Source organism: Condylostylus longicornis, unplaced genomic scaffold (assembly GCF_029603195.1).
Source record: "Condylostylus longicornis isolate FDR11 unplaced genomic scaffold, ASM2960319v2 ptg000003l, whole genome shotgun sequence".
Classification (NCBI taxonomy): Eukaryota; Metazoa; Arthropoda; class Insecta; order Diptera; family Dolichopodidae; genus Condylostylus; species Condylostylus longicornis.
In genome coordinates, this window is record NW_026577972.1 from 3,377,669 (window position 1) to 3,394,452 (window position 16,784).

A 16,784-nucleotide genomic window follows, 5' to 3' on the forward strand; every position below is an offset into this window, starting at 1 on the left:
TAAAATAAAAACTTTAAAATTGGTAATTTTAACTGATTAAAATTAATACAAATTTTTATGAAGAGCTTGTGAAGCTCATCAATCGAACTAAGTGTAGGTTCGATTTGTTTATTTGCAATTATGACCATACAGATCGTGGAGTTGTAAATAACTATTTCAAATTTCAGAATCTAAAAAAAAAAATAATTTAGAAGAACGTTATTTTTGAGGTTTAGAAATTTGATGTTTTTGAAACTTTCTATAAACACAATAAGTTTATTTTAAAAAAAAAAAATTTATATTATATACATACATATCTTGTATTAGTTATTGGTCAGAAGTTAATGAGCAAAATAAAGTTTTCATATTGATTTTTACTTTAACTATTCAAAAATTTACAATAAAGAACATTCATTAAATGGCCTTTTTCCCTATTATGCTTAAGTATTCACTAAATAAATTTCTTGAATATTTTGCAAATAAAGAAGAACGGCGGTGTATCGCAGGAAACATTTTTAATCTAAAAAATTCTATAACTTATAGTTTTTTGGGCGAAATAGACAAAACCTATTCAATGTGCTGTTAGCATTGGTTTTAATTATAAAGAAGCTTTAACTACTCATAAGGATTTATACAACAGTATGTAACAGTTAACTTAGAACGGAAACACGCTCTGTGTGTGTTAAATTCAATTTTTTTTGTTATTAGTAATTTACAAAATTAATTTTTTTTCTTTAAATGTTGCTTGTTAAATCATTGAACTAAATGCGTTATTATAATGCGTTAATATAATATGTTCAATTATAAGAGTAATATAATTGTAAAATGACATATGTACATATATACAAAATAAAAAACAATATAACATGTGCATAACAAATGCTAATAAAGTGGTGAGGAAACACTCATAATAGATGCACTTTTAACATTTTTTTTACCACGTTTTTTCCTAACTTACTTTCGTGTTTGTCTGTTTGCGAAAAAAGGGAGAGACAGAAAAGAAGATTAAAGAGAGAGAAATAGAAGAAGAGAGGAAAGAGAAAAGTAGAGAAAAAAAGAAAGATATCTAGAGAAAGGATAAGGAAAGGAAATAGGTAGAGAAATGTTACTTATTTTCAGATAAAGCTCAAAAAGCGGAAATAAGATTACTAAACAAAAATTTTAAAACTCCACTTTTGTTGGACAAAAGCAGAAAATAATTTTTTTCTTTGCCAAACTTTAACTGCTAATAGAAGGTTAAAAACCTTCAAATGCAAAAACTTTTAATTTAAAATCCTTTATTTGATATATTAAATTCTCGTTTTAGGTCAGAACTATCCCAACTAATCAAACCAATGATACAAATTACATAATTCTAAAATCGTAAGAAAGATAAATTGAAACAAAAACTTGCTACCTTAAAAAGCTTTCAAAATGTGATTTAAGATAGTTCTGATCTAAGACAAAAATTTATTCTTCTATTTAAAATCTTAAATTTTATATTACATATAATACATATACATATATATACATATTACAAGATTATGCATACATTATAAATGTTTCTTTAGCTATGAGCTTGTAATATTCTTTTGTGATCAGTACTAACATTCCTGTTGAGTTTCATTCTTGTAAATTAAAAATTATTGCTAACTACTTATATGAAAAATAATTATATTTATATAAATATATATCAAATATATATATAAAAATTAAGTTTTAAACTTTATACTAACTAAATCGTATTTTGTATGCAATAAAAAATATAATTATAAATAAATAATACAAATAATAATATTATATAAAAAAAATGAAGAATGCTGAACGATCACAGAATCGGTTCTTTTCATTTATGAATCCATTAGCTATTGAAATATGGCTATTATCAGCATTTGCATATGTTTTAGTATCATTTACAATATGGACTGTAGCACGTTTTTCACCAATTGAATGGAATCCAGTAACAAATAGATGTTCGATAGCATGTGAACATATGATGTTAGAGGCACGACAAAAAAGAATGTTACGCGATGCAAGACAAGGATTCTTCAATTTACAAGCTCATAATTCCCAACAACAATTACAATATCGATATAAATTACAATATCAATCAGAACAGCAACACAATCAACAGCAACAACCAAAATATGAAAACGAAGAATTTTATAAAAAGGAAATGGGTGAAGAGCAAACAATTAATAATAAAAATTGTAGTAATGATTCACTAATTGATGAAAATAAAATAAACCAAAATCGTAATAGCAATTTGACTGAGAATTCTACGCAATTACAAGGGAAGCAGTCATTGCAATCATTACAAAACAACAACCAAATTGTTTTAGATGAAATCAAAGTTAAATCATCATCACTTCCCAATAATTCATCATCCAATGATATAATTAATAAATTAAAGATTAATTCACAATCACGAAATTTATACGCAACAAATAAAGTTTTACAAATGAATAATAATAAATATTTCAGTATTGATAGAAATGAAAAGATTTCAACAATTAAAAATTTAAAAACTCATTTTATGAAAGAAAAAGAACCATTGGTATATGATGAAATCGATGTTAAAATCTATTCTGATGACAAAAACATTTTATTTAATGAAAATAGTAATTATAATAATAAAATTTACAATAATAATGAAGATAATTATATATTTAGTAATAATGATTATGTCAATAATTCATCAATTGAACAAAAATCTCACATTATTGTTAATGATTCGTATAATATTGATGATTTAGATGAATATCCATTATATAATTGCAGTAAAAATAAATATGATAATAGCGAAAATGATAAATTTACCAATATTAATAATATTATAAATGATGATAGTATTAATAATATTAATAAAACAAATTTAAATATAGAATGTATGAATAATTTTATTAAATTTAATGATACAACATCAACATCTCAATCGTCATTACTATTACCATCTTCATTATCAAATCCGCATGATATTTCTAATAATGGGAAAAAACTTGCAAAAAAATATTATAATTTATATAAAATTGAAATTAATGAAAAAGGTACTTCTGATAGCTATCAATTAAATGAAAATAATGATCAATTAACATATAATATAAAGTTAAAAAATACGGAATCATCAGCATTGGCATCAGCTTCAACATCATCTTCGTTATTATTAGCAAATTATGGAAATACAATTAAGAAAACAATGATTAGAGAAAATCAAAAATATAATTTAAATCAATTAAAAAATGATAATTTAGATAATAATTGTTCAAATCAAATTTTTAATGATGATAATTTTAATAACGATTTCATACAAAACAACAAAGGCAAAAATAATATTAATGATGATGAAGATAATGTTGATGATAACGATAATGATGACGATGATGATAATGAATATAATATTGATGAAATTGACGAATTTAATAATGATAATGATCATAATAATAAAAATATTCAAACTCATCATCGTCATCTATATCATCATCATCATCATCATTGTGATCACAATGATCATGACAACCATGATCATTATTTGCGTCAACATCAGACACTTAATCATGTACATTATAACCAATATGATTTATTGGATTATGATAATAATTGTAATATAAATGACCATCATATATATAACTTTAACAGTAATAATAATAATAACAATAATATTAATAATAATAATAATAATAATAATAATAATAATAATGAATTGAATAGTTATGATAATGATAATAGTTCTAATGTGGATGATAATTATAATGATAATGATGATAATGATACTGATACTGATTATAATGACAATGAAGCTGAACTTGTTAGTACTGAAAATGATTTTAGTTTAAAAAATAGTTTTTGGTTTACAATTGGAACATTAATGCAACAGGGATCTGATCTTAATCCAAAGGTAAATTCAAATAAAATATATTAATGAATAATAATTATTATTTTTAATATTAATATTACATACATATGTATGTATATATGTATGTTTGTATATGTATCCATTTTTATTCGCACAGAAAATCTATTTTAGTAATTTTATCATTGTCAAAAATTTTTTCAGTATAGAAAATGTTTAATGTAAACCTCTTATATATCACGCTTAATGTAATGTAACAGATAGTGTTATTTATCAGTTAAGCACGGTATCCCTATTTTAAATTATATTTAAATGAGGAAGTTCTTCTCTGATTGCATTTAAATTATAAATATAAATAAGTTTTTATATTTAAATGGGGAAGTTTAGGTCTGAAGCTCTTTAATAACCTAAAATTTTATTCCAAATTTTTGAATAAATTACAAAATTTTGAACAATTTTTGATTGTAATCGATTGCAAAATTGTTTTATTTTCAAAATTCTTTAGCTGTGCATTGTAATCAAAAATCAAAAGAAATGTTACTTTAATTTAATGTCTCAGCTTGTTTTTGAAACTTGGTTGACATTACTATTTTTTTTATATAGTGTTCCATTAATATTTTAATGAACATATTCCATTAATATTTAAAAATGCTTTTTCTATAAATACCGAAATTCTTTTTAAATAGGCGACTTCTACTCGTATTGTTGGAGGTATTTGGTGGTTTTTCACTTTAATTATAATTTCATCCTATACAGCAAATTTAGCAGCATTTTTAACTGTTGAACGTATGATAACTCCAATTGAAAGTGCATCAGATTTGGCAGATCAAACTGACATATCATATGGTACACTAGAAGGGGGTTCAACCATGACATTTTTTAGAGTTAAGTATCAAAAAATATGTATATGTATGTACATTTATTGTATATGTATGAAATAATATTTATTATAATGTGCAAGTATAACGTATTAATTGAATGAAATTTTTAATTTTGTAAAATATTCGAAATTGAAAATCTGAAGACAGTGTGGGAAACTATTTTCGATAAAAATTGTAGTTTCGTTATTATAAGAGCAAAAGGGAATACAGGGTGATTCAGTAAACAGTGACATAACGTATACCATAATTTAGAGCATCAAAAGTGAGTAAAATTTTTGTTCAGCAATAAGTGTCAAATCTCAACAATTTTCGAGATACAGAGATTTTAAAGAAATTTTACCAAATTTCCACTTGCTCCAGTTTTTATGCTTCCAACTTATTTTTCAAAAAAGATAGAAAGCTTTAAATAAACAGCTTTTTCGGTTACCAAAGTGCTGGATGTAATTTAGTCATTCTCTTTTGCTGTTTTTTTTTCTGTTTGAAAAGAAATTAAAACTGTGATCATATTTCTTATGCACACAATAATAAGTAGATTTCAAACAATATTTTCTTGTCGTATTGATAATAAATTTATTAAAACAAAATTATATATAGGATTCGAAAATTGGTATTTATCAAAAAATGTGGCGTTTTATGGAAAGTAAAAAACCTTCCGTATTTGTTAAAACATATGAAGAGGGTATTAAACGTGTGATGGATGGAAATTATGCATTTTTAATGGAGTCAACAATGTTAGATTATGCCGTACAACGTGATTGTAATTTAACACAAATTGGTGGTCTTTTAGATTCAAAAGGTTATGGAATTGCAACACCAAAAGGTTCACCATGGCGTGATATAATATCATTAGCAATATTAGAATTGCAAGAAAAAGGTATGATACAAATATTATATGATAAATGGTGGAAAAATACAGGTGATGTTTGTAATCGTGATGATAAAAGTAAAGAATCGAAAGCGAATGCATTAGGTGTTGAAAATATTGGTAAGTTCTAATAGAAATGAGTTAATTATTATTAATAAAAAATTTGTGTTATTTTTTAAACTTATAACATTAATTTAATCAGGGTTGAGTGAGAAATTTTTACAAATTTTCTTGTACTTTGACGTTCTGTTTAGCACTTTTCTAAAAAATTTTTGAAAAAAAAGTGCTTATTATTTTTGCTCTGTCCGTCCGTCCGTCCGTGTCTGTTTACAAAACTTCCACACCCTTGAAGATAGAAAACTTATTTCCGAAAAGCACAAAATTTTTGCCTATCACCCCACTCTAGAAGTTATACCACTCCGAAACCCTAAAAATGCCATTTTTTAACTATTTATCGCAATGAAACCATAAGCATTTTTCAAATTTTACAAACGCAGAAAAGCAGTGGCTTGCTTCCCCTATCGTGGTTCTATAGTTCATACTATAGTTCAACTTTAAAAAAACAAAATGGCCGTCCAAATTTTCCAAATTTTTGATGTGGTTTTCCTTCTACACCCCAGGTTAAAATTTTAGCGTCTTTTAGAGACTAATAAATAGTTTATTTCGTTAGAAGAAATTTTTTTTCCATCTACATACCCTCTCAAGTTATCGCCTCTTGAAATTTGTAAAAATTGAATTTTTGATGTCGTATATTTCCAAAACCGCATGCTTTTCAAATTTCTATAAACTCAAAAAGCTAATGGTAAATTTCATGACATTAAAAAATATAATTATTTTTCTTAACTCACGCAATTAGCCCTTAAAATCGAGTATTAAAGCCTCTTTTAATTAATTTTTGCTTTATTTCAAAGACTGCATAAATCGTTCATCCTAAACATATGCAATCCTGGAAATAATTCCGTTTATGAATGAAAAGAATTTGAATTGTCTGATAGGTATACATAGACTGTATTTAAAAGCAGTATTTTCACTTGTTTAAGGGAAAAGTGCTGCAATACAGACCATTGGTTCGACTCAATTTTATTATTAATAGAATTGACTTTTGACACAAAAAATTAAAAAGATATTATGAATCGTATTGAAACTAAAGAAACTATCTGACTATTTGATACTATACTGTATATGTATATTGTAAACCAACATATTATATATATTCTCTGTATCGAGTAAATTAAAAATATTTATGTAAATCATTTTCAATTTTCTGCAACAGAGGTAAACATTCTAAATTTTATCTACTTCTAAAATTGAGCACTTATATGTTAATAAAAACTCTGAAAGTAGTTCCTAATTGTTCAGCTATCTTATATACAGTAACCCCAATATTTTTCGCATAGAAAGGGCAAAAGTTCCTCTGATGTACTGCAAAAGCGTGTTAAAGTTTCTTGGGCTAGCGCAAAAAAGTGTTAAATAATAATGTTCAAATTCTGAATCAAACGATTAATTTTTCAATCTTTTATATTTTTATTTTGCATGATAAAACAAAATTGAAACATTAATGTTATGAATTGAAAAACAAAAAAATTTGTCGAAGTTCATAAAAAATACATGTGCATATATGTATATGTGTAAAACTTCATATTCAGAAACTTTTTCTACTTTTCTCTTATTAACAATATAGTTTTCCAAAACTAGGAAAATTCAAAATAAAAATATACTTTACGCAAAATTTACAGGCTTCCATTAAAAAATTTTGTGAAAAAATTTTTTAAAAAAAGAAAATTTGATTTCTTTTTTTTTTTTAAAACAATTTTTACATATTTTTAAAATAAGTCTGTACGAGTAATAATTGAATCTATTTTTATACCCGAACGAACATATGTTCGAAGGGTATATTAAATTTGTCTTACCATTTGTAATGCTAAGAAATAATAGTCTGAAGTATAGACTCAAGTATGTGTTTTTGATCAGCATCGAATTCTGAGTCGATTTAGTTTTGTCTGTCCGTTCGTTCGTCCGTCTGTCGGTCCGTCCGTCCGTCCGTCCGTCCCAAAAATAGCTCAATAAAATTTGCGGACATATTGGGCGCCGTTGAAGCTAGAGTAAATAAGTGTTCGGAAACTTTTTTGTTAATAAAACGTATCACAATGGTTGCAAAATGGCACGCGTGCCATGAAAGTTATGTAAAGCAAAGTTGTAAAAGCTGATGCAGTGCATCGAGAAAAAAAGTAAAGGACTTTTTTGAAATATTTAGCGTTTTTTTAAATTTTCAGTTTTTCTGGAATATAGTAATCAAAAAAATCAAAAAAATCTTTAATAGTTTCTTAATTTTCAGTTGAGAAACTATTACTTGAAAGTATAAGTCTTTCACTTATTATCTGTATAAAATTATGTATACTTTTTATACTTTTTACTTCATGTGATTTTAATATTTTGTGATGTAAAATTCAATATCATTTCAAATCAACAACAATGACTATTGTTGGGTCTTTATATAACAATTTATATTTTGCGAGATTCAATTTTAAATTTTTTTTACTACATTAAATTAACAATATACTTTCATGACATATACTTTCATGTCTCAATTTTGTTTGAACATATTTGCATTCATTGCTATCTAGTCTATATTATATCATACAAGCCAAATCCGATGGCGCAACAATCGCATTTTTTTGCTTATATTCTTCATATTCGGAAGAATAACATAGAAAAATAAAACGAAAAAAACATTATTCTGAATTCTCCCATAATTCTTGGTATGTATAGCATGTTATAAATTGTACACAGATTTCTTGCAAAGCTTTTTAATTTTTCTTGTTATGTTTATTTTCTCATTAGCTTAATATGCCGTTACGCAACAGAAACGATAACATACATTTGTGTATAATTTACTCTTAATATTTTTGTTTTGTTATACATTTTCTGCTAAATGAATAAAATCAGCAAAGAAATATAATTCGCGCATCAATCATAATAACGCATATTTAAAAAACAGTTTGTTTTATGTTTGGTTTTCAACAATTTCCAAGAGTAATGCTAATGTCTTTATATCTAACAAGTCCCAATGCTCAGAGAGAAACTTGAAAGCACGACCTAATTTTATATGGGTTTTTTTAAATCGATGTGGCTATTTTTTGAGAAGAAATATTAAAATAAATTAACACTTATTATTATTAACACTTATTATGTTATATATGTATATTAACCTTCGCCTTCAACATTTTATATGTTTTGCATTTCATTATTTTTAAGTGAACAGCTTTTTCTTCTCGTAGGGTAAGCTAACTCAAGATATGGGAAGTAACTGTGGTGTAAAGTTGAAAATATAATAAATAAAAGATAATTATTAAATATCGATATAAATATCTGACCATTGGTGCTGTGGTTATGGCACCGGCCCTTTAACCGACGGGTCTCGGGTTCAAACCACGGTCAGGTCACTTTAAAAATTATATTCAATATTGTATAACTTAATATGCAATACTAATAAATATTATACAAGTAATTTTCAAAATATTCATAATATTCGATACTAAAGACTAAGAAAAATAAACAGTAAAATATTAATAAACTGAAATATTTAATATAAATAAAAACCACGGTAGGCTAGTCACCTACCTAGTTAACTCTCTATGACTATAGAAACTAGGGCATGATAGATATCATGCACTAGCCCTATACTCCTTATAGGAGTGAAGAAGGATAAAAAAAAAAAAAATTGATATAAATACGTAGTAAAGAAAAAATTTTAAGAGGGAATTAGAAAATAATATTTAAAATACAATCAAATATTATTTTTTAAATACAAATTTTGTATACACTTCTAAATTTTATCTCTATTTGTGAGAAAATTTTTTAAAACTTAATATATTACCTAAGTAAAAAAATATTTAAAAGGTTTTGGAAAAGACAATAATATATTTTTATGACCGGATTCGAATAACATATCTTTTCTATTTTTGAAATAAATATTATCTTAGCAAATGACTCAAAAACTCCGATTGTAAAATGACAGGTAGTAAGTACTGATGTAAATTTTTGTCCGTTTGCGTTTACTATTAAGATTCACACACAGGCAGGGCCATTTAAATAGATTGCTCTTGTTTACCTGTTAATAAAATATGAAAGAATAGCACAGCAAAATTTTTGAAGCACTCGATATAACATGTTTGAAATAGTTTTAAAATAATTATTTAAAAAAAATTTATTGGAAGTAGGTACATACATATTTATTTTTAATAACTTAAAAGCTAACTGAAATTATTTGAAACAATTTTATAAGTAACGTATAAATAACCGAAAAGAGATAATTCAAATTGTTGAAATGTGTCAACCTATATTACTTTTACTAACATTTTTGTTAGCCGACACTACTCAACTTACCTTATGGGGAAATACAAAATGGCATGAAAAATCATACATCCTTCCTCATTAACATTTGAAACCATACTGAAATATGAATTTCAAATTTTTTTTCATTTTTTCTTTCCTCCTACCTTTCTTTTTTTTTCGTGCAATATAATTTAAATGGGAAGCTTTTTAAAAAATGTGTATAATATGCTGAGATTTTTTAAAATATTAAACTGTTTTTTACGTAAAAAAAAGAAAAAATTAATAATAAGAAATATGACACGATCAGTAGCATTTAAAGAAAAAACCAGGAACGAAGCCAAAAATTCGTAATATTTCGTAAAAAAAATTGAGTATTGGGACTGGTTAGATGTAAAGACATTAGTAATACCCTAAAAAGTTGACCAAAACTCTCATAAAACTCTCATACCACACTTCATACTCTCATAATTTTTTTTTTCTTTCTTTTTGTTTTTATGCAACTTTTGTAAGTTTCTTATAATAAAGACTTAGTTCTTGTAGTGTTAAAAATTCTGCTACTCTCATAGCAAAACTACTATCGGCAAGCCATAAAAGATTTTAATTCTCATAAAGTATTTTTTATAAGATGTCAACTCTTATAGAATTTTGTTCTTAAAAAAATTCCTTTATAAGTATTGCCATTTTTCCTTATTTAAATTTTAACCCTAATGAGAGTGAGAATTCTTTTTTTTGGAAAGAAGTCCGAAAAATATTTATTGTATCGAAATTGTTAAATTAAAGTTAATGAAATGCAAAATTATAGTTTTATTTGAATATAATAAAGTTTTAGTTGGAATTTATGCACATTAGTATATTTATTTTTTGCTTAACAATTCTTAAACTTTAAAATTTATGTAAAAAAAAGGAATAAGATATTATAGGGTTAAAAAATATGTATAAAAATTTTTTAAATTTTAATTATTTCTAGTTGACGTTGCTTTTTTTCGAAGTACAATATCAACTTTTATCAATAAAATTTTAATGCCAGCTACTTTTTCATTTATAATTATGGCAGCAAAATTATATGAAATTTTTGAATACAAATGTTTATTGATTACATATCATATACGTAAACATATGTACTCGTATATTTTGCTTCATTTTTGTTAAAAAAATTAATTATTAAAAGCGGAATAGATATATTTTTTTATAAAGTTCGAAGTAAGACCGATTTATTTATTCTAGAATGTATTGCTTTCTCTTTCTAGTAACACTATTATAAATGGCTTGTTAGAGTTTTCGTAACTCTCATACTAGTTTTGGTATGAGAGTTATATGCTTTAAAAGCTCTTTTAATGGGAGCTTAACTCTCATTACAAGAATTAATAACTCTGGTAATTCCGCTCTCTTGTTCTTATAAAGATCTCACTGGGGTCTTTTAGTGTTCTACAAGACTGAAATTATAAGAGTAAATTCTTTAAGAATTCTCAATATAGTTCTACAAGAGTCTTATGAGATAAAAAATGTTACTTGGGTAGCCAAAAATGTTTTTAGGCATTAATATTATGTTATAATAAAAAATATGATGGATATGTAAATATGTGCATATGTATTATATATAATAATTTAAGTTCAAATCGGTTGCAGTTGATGTGATCAACACATCCGACATAATGTAAATAATACATAAAGTAAATAAAACAATAATATCGTGTCCTATTACATGGTCTATCTGTACAGATCTGTATCGCAATTTCGGTTGAACCGATTTTCATGGAAATTCAATCTCATTTAGCTCGATTATGTCACAGTTTCAACTTTTAGGACATGTCAGGTCTCGGAAACTATATCTTTATTATAAAAATATGGAACAGATTTTCTTGAAATTTCATAAGCTTCGTCTGATAGTACGAGAAAGAATCAGGTATCGGCTACAGGACTTTTAATCCGTACCAAGTTTACATTTTTGCGCATATAAAGAGCACCCAATTTCTGCGAAATTTAATGTTTGCCTTAAAGGTGTATACACCGTGAACTTATAAATGGGAGCGTCAGGACTTGGAAACTGAAGGAGGAGCCTAAATTTGATAAACAAAATAATGTGACGTACAAGACCTCTAATATTTTGTATTTTAAATATAAAAACTGCAAGGTTTTGACATTTTGAGATCTAAAACTCAAGATAATTTATGTCTTAATTTTGTTTTAGTATTTTGGAACATAATTAAAGCTTAAGTCAATTCGCACTGACTGCTTCTGGCATAAATTTAAAATTATATAAAATCGATTTTTAGAATTCTAAAGTAAAAATTTATTGTTCATAAAACTATATAATTTCTATATAGAAATTATTTATATAATTAGTACAGTACGAATGACTTTTGAGACTTTTAAAATTTTCAGATCTTCGCCCTATTGGTTTTCGAAAATGTAACATACCTTGATAGTTTGTAGCAATTTTCCAAAAAGTGCTTATTAGTTTAACTCTGCCCGTTCATCCGTCCGATTATTCGTGGGTCCCTTTACTAAACTTTTACACCATTGAAAATAAAGTTGATTTCATATGAACAATCTTCCCCTCTAAATATTAAAACCCTAAAATTCATATATTCCTTAAGACTTTAAAATGCCATTTCTTGTCTATTTATTTTAGAGAACCCATAACCATTTTCCAAATTTTGCAAACGCAGAAAAAGAGTGGTTGGTTCTTCTCTACCGCTTCACAGAAAAATTAAATGTTCAAGCAACAAAATAAATGGCTGCTAATATTAACCGTTATCTGAAACCAGTTTTTTTTCAAATTTTCAAAATCAAATTTTCTCTTCTAGACCGCAGTATGTAAAAACCTGAAATTCGAGCAAGAATATAGATACACATTTCCTTCACTCATATAAATCACACTTAAATTCGAATATTATGTTAACGCCTCTTTCAACAGCAGAAATAACACTAAAAAAAATAAATAACATGCAGAAGAAGAAAAAAAAGAAAACGGAAAAATATGTATTCTCAATTCTGTACGTTTTTGAATCCCAATTTTCTGCACAAATTAATAATTTTCGTTTTATTTTCGTAATTCTCATAAGTCGAAAAAGCTTTAACTTACTATGCAGCTTAAGTAATTACATGTGAATATAGTATAATTTTTCTTAATATTGTAATTGTTTGTCATGTTGTGGTAATGTCTTTACATCTAACAAGTCCCAATACTCTATTATTTTTACGAAATATTACGAATTTTTGGCTTCGTTCCTGTTTTTTTCTTTAAATGCTACTGATCGTGTCATATTTCTTATTATTAATTTTTTCTTTTTTTTACGTAAAAAACAGTTTAATATTTTAAAAAATCTCAGCATATTATACACATTTTTCAAAAAGCTTCCCATTTAAATTCTATTGCACGAAAAAAAAAGAAAGGTAGGAGGAAAGAAAAAATGAAAAAAAATTTGAAATTCATATTTCAGTATGGTTTCAAATGTTAATGAGGAAGGATGTATGATTTTTCATGCCATTTTGTATTTCCCCATAAGGTAAGTTGAGTAGTGTCGGCTAACAAAAATGTTAGTAAAAGTAATATAGGTTGACACATTTCAACAATTTGAATTATCTCTTTTCGGTTATTTATACGTTACTTATAAAATTGTTTCAAATAATTTCAGTTAGTTTTTAAGTTAATAAAAATAAATATGTACTCGTATGTACCTACTTCCAATAAATTTTTTTTAAATAATTATTTTAAAACTATTTCAAACATGTTATATTGAGTGCTTCAAAAATTTTGCTGTGCTCCTCTTTCATATTTTATTAACAGGTAAACAAGAGCAATCTATTTAAATGGCCCTGCCTGTGTGTGAATCTTAATAGTAAACGCAAACGGACAAAAATTTACATCAGTACTTACTACCTGTCATTTTACAATCGGAGTTTTTGAGTCATTTGCTAAGATAATATTTATTTCAAAAATAGAAAAGATATGTTATTCGAATCCGGTCATAAAAATATATTATTGTCTTTTCCAAAACCTTTTAAATATTTTTTTACTTAGGTAATATATTAAGTTTTAAAAATTTTCTCACAAATAGAGGTAAAATATAGAAGTGTATATAAAATTTGTATTTAAAAAATAATATTTGATTGTATTTTTTAGATATTATTTTCTAATTCCCTCTTCAAATTTTTTCTTTACTATGTATTCATGTCAATATTTAATAATTATCTTTCATTAATTATATTTTCAACTTGACAGTACAATTACTTCCCATATTTTGAGTTGACTTACCCTATGAGAAAAAAAAGCTATTCACTTAAAAATAATGAACTGCTTTCAGTAACATATAAAACGTTGAAGGCGAAGGTTGTGCTTGTTATTTTCCGCTGTTTCAAGAATTTTAAAATAATTATGAATGAAAATTTTAATATATTTTTTTGATTTTTTAAATATATTTTCTAAATTTTACCTGCTTTATAATAAGTGCGAATTTATTTTAATACTTCCTCTCAAAAAATAGCCACTTTGATTTAAAACAAGTTAAAACGTTTCAGTTGGTATATACCGATTGAATTATACCCTGCAATTTCAATTTTAATTCAATTTTACAATTCAAATTTTACAAAATTCAAGAGGCGATAACTTGAGAGGGGGTGGAGATGGAAAAAAATTTCTTCTAACGAAATGAACTATTTGTCAATGTCTGAAAGCCCCTAAAATTTCAAGCTTCTACAGGCTGGGGTCTAGAAGAAAAACGAAATCAAAAATTTGGAAAAAAAGAACTTTAGATAACGATAAATTTGAACGGACATTTTGTTTTTCTAAATTTTACCTATAGTATATCGCGCTAGGGGATGCAACGCAATGCTTTTCGGCGTTTGAAAAATTTCAAAAATGCTTATGGTTTCATTGCAACAAATAGTCGAAAAATGCCATTTTTTGGGTTTTGGAGGGGTCTTCTAGAGGGGGGGAGATAGGTAAAAATTTTGTTCTACGAAAATAAGTTTCTAGTAAAGATCTATGCACATATAAAATTTCAGCTTTCTGTCTTCAAGGGTGTAGAAGTTTTGTAAAGAGACACCCGGACAGACGGACAGACGGACAGTGTGAAACTAATAAGCAATTTTTTCAAAAATTTTTTGGAAAAGTGCTAATAGGTTTAATTTCCTTCAAAGAAGAATAGAACTAATATTTTAAAGCTTTTTTCATTATTTAGTTTCTTTAAATTTAAGAATCTCACCTGTGATAAGTTGTTTTTTGATTTGCTAACTTTTTCAGGTACTACAATATACAATATATTGTTGTTTTTTAAATTACTTAATTTTTTAAAGTATGTAAACTACTACATTTGGAAAAACAAATTAAGATATCAGAAAAGAAAAATTACTTAAAAAAATCCGTCTTCCGATTCCATAAATATCAAAGACGGGTGCGTCTGGCGCTAAAACATGGTAGTAATTTAAATAATGTTGAATTAAATAATGTTGAAGAGAAAAGTGCTACTTTACAAACCAGTTTGACCCAAATTTATTTTCATTGGTATGACAAATGCCTGACATTTTTCTTGCAGATCACAAAGTGGCAAACGGCAGCCTTTTAGTGGTTCTTATTCATAATGTTAAATGATGGCATCTTAATGTTTATTTGTGCAATACTTTTGATGACTATAATATTTAGATAAGAGTTCGCTGTATTTATGATGATTTTTTGTTTGTTACATAATGATTTTCATATATTCAGTTTATGAGGTCGTAATAATATTAAAAATTTTGTTTTATTTTTGTTGTATAATATAAATTATGTGATAATTTAGTATTTTCTTCTTTACAATATATAGGTGGTGTATTTGTTGTACTTTTATGTGGCCTTGCGTTAGCTGTTGTTGTCGCAATATTAGAATTTTGTTGGAATTCCAAAAAGAATGCTCAAACTGAACGTCAATCATTATGCAGCGAAATGGCCGAAGAATTAAGATTTGCAATGCATTGTCACGCCTCAAAACAACGTCCGGCATTAAAAAGAAATTGTACAAAATGCAGTCCTGGTACAACATATGTCCCCGGTGGTATTGGAATGTCTCATTTAAATGGAGTTCATTATAATTTTTTTAATTAGGAAAATTTGTTTTTGATTAATTAATGTAACAATATATGTGTATGTATATAAAAATTTTAATTGTTATTATTTATATACAGGGTGATTCAGAAAGAAATTCAACAACATATACCATTGGTTAGGGGGTCGGAAATGGGTAAAACTTTTGTTCCGGACAAGGTACGAAATCTCAAGGGTTTCCGAAATAAAGGGATTTTAACGAATTTTCGCGAAATTTTGTTTATCCAAGTTTTTTGATTATAACTTTCGTTCCGAAGAAGATAAAGGCTTCAAATAAACAGTTTCTGAAAGGCCTAGGAAAGGCCTTAAATGAACACGTTATTTGATTAATTTATTTTATGTACATTCGGAATACCAAACATTCGAACTTTGGAAAAATATCTAATTTTTTCTTTTTTTTTTTTTTTTTTTTTCAACCCAATAACTTCGTGCGAAATTTTTTGAAACTTCAAAAATCTTTTTTACAGAATTTTGGCCACTCTTCCCAGCTTTAATTTTAGTTGCTAAGTGTTGAAAAAACTTTTATGGGACAGAAGATGTAACACGGAAACCTTATCTATGTTGAGATTTAAAAGACAATAATAAAACGTAAAAAACCAAAAAATTTTCATTTTTTTTGATTCTTATTGATCTTAAAAGCAACATTTGGCACCTACTATTTATTTTTATTGCAATTTCACCCTAAAACACAATTAACATTTTTCAGAACTGTTATTTTGATAAAAAATCTGAATTTTAATATTTTGAAAAGTCTTGAGATTTCGAACCTAGTCCGGGACAAAAGTTTTACCCATTTTCGACCCTCTAACCAAT

General features: G+C 26.0%; 1 protein-coding gene across 8 annotated transcripts in view; it reads left to right on the forward strand.

Moving 5' to 3' along the window:
• Positions 1–16,382, forward strand: part of LOC129606095 (glutamate receptor ionotropic, kainate 2) — an 85,927-nt gene extending 69,545 nt beyond the window's left edge. For 7 of the 8 annotated variants that reach the window (XM_055516250.1, XM_055516244.1, XM_055516203.1 and 4 more), the window contains 4 exons: positions 1,775–3,853; positions 4,495–4,692; positions 5,284–5,674; positions 15,694–16,382. In XM_055516250.1, coding sequence (XP_055372225.1) covers positions 1,775–3,853; positions 4,495–4,692; positions 5,284–5,674; positions 15,694–15,971 — 2,946 coding nt within the window. In that variant the 3' untranslated portion in view covers positions 15,972–16,382. The remainder of the gene's footprint in view (positions 1–1,774; positions 3,854–4,494; positions 4,693–5,283; positions 5,675–15,693) is intronic. The other variant, XM_055516258.1, reaches the window with a different exon arrangement.
• The last annotated feature ends 402 nt before the right edge of the window (positions 16,383–16,784 follow it).